This window comes from Periplaneta americana, chromosome 11, assembly GCF_040183065.1.
Source record: "Periplaneta americana isolate PAMFEO1 chromosome 11, P.americana_PAMFEO1_priV1, whole genome shotgun sequence".
Classification (NCBI taxonomy): domain Eukaryota; kingdom Metazoa; phylum Arthropoda; class Insecta; order Blattodea; family Blattidae; genus Periplaneta; species Periplaneta americana.
Window position 1 is genome coordinate 57,692,280 of NC_091127.1, and position 7,629 is coordinate 57,699,908.

General features: G+C 37.1%; 1 protein-coding gene across 1 annotated transcript in view; it reads left to right on the forward strand.

Annotated features, from left to right (window-relative positions):
- LOC138709036 (protein peste-like) overlaps positions 1-7,372 on the forward strand; it is a 76,097-nt gene extending 68,725 nt beyond the window's left edge. Inside the window, exon 9 of the mRNA XM_069839516.1 lies at positions 6,218-7,372. Coding sequence (XP_069695617.1) covers positions 6,218-6,335 — 118 coding nt within the window. The 3' untranslated portion in view covers positions 6,336-7,372. The remainder of the gene's footprint in view (positions 1-6,217) is intronic.
- The last annotated feature ends 257 nt before the right edge of the window (positions 7,373-7,629 follow it).

The following is a 7,629-nucleotide window of genomic DNA, read 5'->3' on the forward strand; positions in this document are numbered from 1 at the left end:
CAGCTTACTCAAAAATGTTGTCACACAGAAAATAACATGTGTTGTATATGTCAATGACCAATTAGCTGGGAAGTATAATTAACTTTATTGTGCTTAAATTGAAAATTAAGGCAATCTGTATCTGGTTCTCGATACTGAATAATTATACCGAATAAGCTACTGCCTCTTCGTAAGTTCGCATTGCAGTATGTAAGTGCTTATTTCAAAACCCGAGTATCGTGATTTTTTTTTAAATAATAGGCATTAGATTTAAATGTTAATATGAATAAAAGACAAGGGTCTTTGCTTAATTTTGGTATTAAGAAATTTCGTACCTGTATTTGTGATGCAACAACTAGTAATGTATCCACCCTAAGTTCACAGAGCGATCTCCAGGATAAAGAAAAGAAGGGAAAAACTACCAACACACAGAAGAAAAAGTCTGCTCTTCTCGCATTTGTCCCAGCACATCACTAAGTTATGGATTCCCCTTCGTGAAGAACGTCGGTAGTTGACTGTGGAACCAATCTTCAACGGCATCACGAACCTCAGCATCATTGGCGAACCAGAGACTCTTCAGGTGTTTCTTTAATGGTCCAAAGACGTGGTAGTCGCAAGGCGAGAGGTCGGGACTGTATGGTGGATGGTCGAGGACCTCCCAACGGAAGAGCCGCAGAAGATGTTGGCTCACGTGCGCGTTGTCGTGCAACAGAATAACTCCATTTGTCAAGGTCACTTACTCTCGATGGCCGCTAATGAGGTTTTGTAAGGTAGTGCAGTAGCGGGCTGCGTTGAGCGTATTGCCTGCGACCAGCCAGTCCAAAATTGGGCCCTTCACATCAAAGAAAAAGCGAGCATTACTTTTCTAGCTCGTATGGAGGAATGAGTCTTTTTTGGGCAAGGAGAGCTCGAATGCCGCTATTCCATACTCATCCGTTTTGTGGCTGCATCGAAGTGGTGGCACCATGTTTCATCTGCGGACACAATCTTGGAAAGAAACTGTCCCCGATCTGTTTGGTAACGCAGCAGATGCTCCAAGGAAACATTCATTCGCCGAGCCTTCTGCTCCTCAGGAAGATGCTTGGGGACCCATTGCGAGCAAATATTGTGGTATCTCAACCGTTGATGGAGAATTGTGTGAACAGTTCCTTTGCTCAACAACAATGTTTCCGCAATTTGTCTGGTGGTGATTCGGTGATTCTCCCTCACACGGTTGTTTACGGCTGTAGACGATTCCACGGTGTTGGCTAAGTGTGCTTGACCGTGTCTAGGCATGTCCTCATTGCTCACACGTCCTTCACTAAATTCACGACATCATCTAAACACTGTACAGCGTGACAGACACGCATTACCATACACATTCTTCTTTCAGCTTCACTAACATCTCCTGCCGTCAGAATTGAATAACTGCTTGTTGAGCTTGTTTGGACGAATCCATGTTACGACTATACACAATACAATGTCCTTCTGAAAATGAAAACAGAGCACTACCGCTTCACACGTCAGCTGTTTCCTAACATACAATGCTTACATACCAGAGAAGACATAAAGCTCCTCTTGTTGGAACAGCAACGCTATGACAAAGTCTCGCTTTCATTTGGGCGATCCTTTCTGTTCTCCAACTAGGAGATTGACCGTGAAAGGAATGCGCTTACTATTGCGTCATCTATTGGAGCGAAGTAGATAGATAATATTACCGTTATAACATCAGTTTAAAAAACATACGCTCTCCTGCATATGTTATTTCCAGTGTTGCCAATTTAGCTTTTTTCAAGCTAAATCTGTTGTTTAGCTTAGCTGCAAAAAAATTCAACCCGCTTAGCGGGGAATCTAGCTTATTTCCTTCGCTTAGCAGGCGGGAAACTTCGTTCGTTTAATCTAATTTTAGATAAATTTATTTAATATTGTATAAATATTAATCTCAAACTATTCATTATAAGCAAGTAATAATAATCTTGTAATGCAGATTTGAGTTGAAACATGTTTCATCATGGATCTGCTTATCATCCTTCCCTTTTCCCTTTCTTGCAGAGGTGACGTGACTCACGTGATCTTTATCATTATTGAAACATTGGAAACTCAAAACAAATTTAAAGATTACATCAGGGCCGGGCATGAGAGCGGCTCCATATATCCGACCAGAGCTGCTCTCGCTCCGCAAGGCACTTCAATTCCAAGCCAGAGCTGAACGCTCACGCAGTGGCGGACTTGCATTACAGCTACCTTCCCTGCATTAATATAACAAGAGCCACGGTTGTTCTAGATTTATAAGGATATTACATCAATCCATTGTACAGTACAAACTTTATGACACTCATTAATTTAATGGAATAAGCTTCGCTCTATGCACAAACACAAATCATTAGGTTTATTTACATAACCCATACGCACATACTGCAAACTCCTCACCACGGTTCTACGAGACAGGCGTATGGCTTCCACTTCCCCTACATGCTGTGGACAGAGTTCACCTGCCAATATAATTAAACATCGCTTGCTGAATTCACCTTCGTTGAATGTTTTCAATTCCCTTGCAATTTCGTGGCAAATTTTGTAGCTAATTCTCATAGCCGATTCACTAAGTGCATTATTATCATCCTGTTAATACATAATATAATATAATATAATATAATATAATATAATATAATATAATATAATATAAGTAAAGGTATCCCCGTAACATGCCATGAAGGCACTTGGGGGCATGGATGTAGAGCCCCATGCTTTCCATGACCTTGGCACTAGAATGATGGTGTGGTCGGCACCACGCTCTGACCGCCTTTTACCCCCGGGAAAGGCCCGGTACTCTATTTTATAGAAGGCTGAGTGAACCTTGGGGCCGTTCTGAAAGTTTGGCAACGAGAAAAAATAATATAATATAATATAATATAATATAATATAATATAATATAATATAATATAATATAATATAATATAATATGACATGACATGACATGACATGACATGATATATGATATGATATGATATGATATGATATGATATGATATGATATGATATGATATGACATGATATGATATGATATGATATGATATGATATGATATGATATGATATGATATGATACGAAATGATATATGATATGACATATGATATATGATAAACTGTAATATACTACACTGTGATATAACATAATACTTGTATAATTTAAAATTATATATTACTAAATGTATAATAACTTATAATGCAATATAAATATCAAATAGATACTCTGATATAAAGTACCTGAGAAACATTTTCTTTAAGTTGTTGTACAGGGACATCATTTTATTTTTACTAACATTTCTAATATTAACCTGGCTATACCTTTGGCTTAAAGGTTGTGAACCGGAAACACCGTTTGTTACCCCCTTCCACGATTGGAGTTCGATGACACTGGCGTAAGATACAAACAAATCGCTTTACTAGGTATAGGAGGGGTGAAAAGTAGTTCATTCATTTACGTAAACTAGGAAATATCGCAATTTTGAATTTGATAATTTTCATTAGGTTTTTCTTTAATCAAAATACAGTAAAGTATTAACAATAAGTGTTTTTACTCACGAACTGAGCTATCCATCCGAACGTATTCATTATGCAGAGTATATTATACTGTCTACAGCACATTAGCGTGCGATATAGAGAATGAAGTTAAATTGAAAAATAATCATAATATGGATATTTAAACACATATTTGAAAATGGTGGCCGTTAATTTCCATACAGGTTTCAGTTCTTTTTTGCGTATTATCGCAGATAGACTATTATACCTAATTCCAATTACCAGTTTCGTCTTTCGTACTAGTAACTCATGTTGAAATAATTGTGTACCTACTTTATAAAAGATTACCTTACTTACTGTAAATTCAATCTTCACTTCTGTCCGATCCGAAAAGATAAAATTATTCAGACATGCTATTTACTGTCCATCCAAGTGGTTTTATCGCAGGGTCGTAGAAAGGGGGGAAATCACGTCACAGTTAATTACTTAACGAGGCCTTTTTATTTAAGTTATTTTAAACAGTTGTGTAATATTACGTAGACGTCCAATTCCTAACAGAAATTAATGTTTTCAGAAAAGAGCTAAGACACCCCAGCCACAAAGGGACGGGCAGAAGTGGGTGGGGGAAACCGGGATGCGACATAGGCAAACGGGCGACAGTACCTGTGCGAGAATATGATTCAATATTGAAAGCGAACATATTTCTGGAACGTACTATACTCACTAACTCAGTACTGTTTGTGTTTACTATGACGGTAAGGCGACTTTGACTGTATACGTTTGGTTCTGTGTGGAGAACGATTGGAAGTGTACTAGTAGATGGGGTGGGAGTGAAGTACATTCAAAAACTCAGGTACAATAAAAATTGAAGTAAAAATAAAATGATGTCCCTGTATTAATTTGTGGCGTTCATTACCAACATATTTGTCATATTCAGTAGCATGTTGTAAAGAATAATGCCGTTGGATATTGAACTTCTTAATCAGTTAGGTTATATTAAACAAAAATACTGCATTACTAATGTCATTTCGGAATATTGTGTGATACAGTACTTATCATCATCACTATCATGTTCAACAGCCGCTTTAATGTATGAGCGGAAGCTCCGTCTTCAAAGTTCGCCATCATATTGCAGAGTCACCACTGTACCGACACTGAATGGCGTACAGTAGGGCTATGCATACGTCACAAGAACCGCTCTTTAAAGCACACAGCGCTCATTTCTCAGAATCACGTAATGTGTCCAGCCCTGGATTACATTATTGCCAATAGATGTGATACGTGAAGTAGGGACTCTGGCTACATACAAGAAGGGTTAAGTGACTACTCACCGAGTATCTCACATACCGGTACATCTAATAGCAGGGATATTGACGCCACTGCTAGTACTTCTTAATTGCTATTGAACATTGAGGATTCAGACATTGACCCTTATAATCCTGAGGAAATCTCTATTTAAATAAAGTAATCATAGTTTCAATTTTTCAATATTAAAACATGTGATACATAATTAATAGTAGCATATCTATAAATACAATTTTAAATTACTTGATTTCAAAATATTTTATGAAAAATCTAGCTTTTTTCGCTCGAAAATAGCTTATATTTAAGTTCCGTCTAGCGGGATTCAGTGATAACCAGTTGGCAACGCTGGTTATTTCCTGTATGGAGGGATTAAAAGACCAGGAAATGAACCGTGATCTAATTTTGTAACTGGGGTAGTAGGCTATAAATATGTGTGTATCAGTGTTATCGTTTGTCCTTTGAGAGTTAGCCAATGGAGATACGTGTACCCACGTGTGTGACCTTATGACATCAACATTCATTCTTAGCATTACCCCGCTGCTCTCATTCCCCTGAGACTTTCTCCTGGTTGGAGTACAGTATGAGCGTATTTCGAATCTCAGCGCTGAGCAATCTGATGGCATCACGGTGTTCCGAATTTCAACGACGACGTCACTAATACTCCACCGGTGTCGCACCGGTGCCATCAGCTTGCAGAGGTGGTGACAGTTTCCATCAGCCGCTATCAGTGAATCTGATTGGTTCTTGTATAGGGCGGGAATTAGCAGACGAATGACATCGTGCACTGTTGTGTCATGGCGGTGTGTTCTGCTTTAGTTCTGCTGTATTGTTTGTAATGAGCACAACGTAAAAAAATGTGTTAACGACTTATGAACGAATATGTCAAATGACCACTTATTACTACTGGTTCAAGAAATACATTGTTTATGCTCTCTTTTCTTTGAGCGAGATGACAGTATGGAAAATTCGAAATATCTTCCTAGCGTAACACAATAACAACTTTTACAGCCGCCATGATAGCCATTGAACCTTCTACCAGTTTTTGTTCCTATTCCGCTGCAGCGTGACGTCATTGATGTACATCGGTCCGGTGAAATTCGGAATACGCTGTATATGTATCCAATGCTTACAGACTTCATTTCACGTGATTCATGTTCCGCATATTGCGGATAGATGGCAAGACTATAAACCTTTTCTAGTTGCACATCACTTCGGCAAGCCACGCTGTACATGACGTGTAGCTGTGGAGAGTTATTGGAAAGATGGTCTAGCCTATATTTGTCTTAAATGAAAAGATTCAAGGCTTCATTTTTTAAGGATGATGACGATGGTATTGGTTATTGAGATGGATGATAATTATGCATGATATATAATACGTTTTTATGTTTGACTGCACATAACATTGAAATAATAAGTAATGACTTATTGGTGTTCACAGGCAATCCTCGGAAGTGAAGGCTACCCACAGAATCCTTTCCAAAAACATAATTCTGACGACTGTACCTCGTGGCGACGTGACTGTCAAACCTCCAGAACAATGTTCACTGCTCGATTAGAAACATAAAGACAGAGATACTTTCTCTGTAAGATTTCCTTTTAATTTTAACTGAATTGTGCAATAATGATGTTTTCTTCATGTCACGAATTGTCTCTCTTTTTATAACATAGTCCATATAGGTACATTTTTTTAGTTAAAGAGTGAATATTTGTAGTTCATTTAAGTTTGTATTCCTCATTCTCGAATTATCTTAGCTACATATTACTTTGTACCTATACAGCAGTGGTAATAAGAACACTGAACTACTGAATATACAGAGAGAGATTATTAGAACTTATTGGTGTAAATAGTGCATAATATTACCAGATACGTAAGTTATTAGTGCAGAAGAATTTAATAGTGTTCACTAAACTATTAGTTTTATATTCCTAAACACATTTATGTATATTTCTGTGATCATCAAATTAGCGAAACATTTGTTTATAAGATTACCGATCATAGATACGAACTTCTGAGTATTTTTTTATTTTCAGTGGCAATTCATGAAGACATTGGACATAATTTTTACAAATACTGCTGTAGGCGTATTACATTGACATTTCACATGAAGCTCAAGAATTTATATACTATGATACCACAGTCTAGTATATACAGTCACGAAGCACAATATTTAGTAAATATGCATCCATAGATAGTTGCTAACCACTAGGATCGCTACTATCGCCTTATTACATACAATGCGAAATAGTACCTGCACAGTCTATTGTTTCTAGTACCCTCAACAACTCAAGCTTCATGACTGTATATACTAGACTGTGATGATACAATCATAAGACTGTATATGTGATTTGTTTTTTTCGATTATATGGTTGTGTTATTTTAATACACATGTACAAATTTTAATATTATGTTTGCTACGTTTAAGACAGTATTAAGTTTAGAAATGGTATATGTTATACAGAGAGACAGTGATGAATTTAGAAGGTGAGCCGAGGGGAATTTCCCGTTCCCCCGGATACCGGGATATCCCCACAGAGATTTTAGACTTTTTTAAAACTAAAATACTATAACTTATACAATATTATATTTCAATTTGACATGACTAATCAATTACTAAAATTAATTTCGTTATGCAGATTTTAAAGTACTGGTAGTTGTTTCGTTCAAGGTTGGAAGCCCGCCCCCCAATCCTGATTGGTTGAAATTTAAACCGTCTAAATTTTCAGTCTTGATTGTTACAGTTTTTATTTATTTTATTAGATATATTTTGATGTACCGAAGTACATATGATATTTCCATGCAGATATTCTGCGTCATCACATGATGAAAGAGAGATGGAACGGAGAAAAATT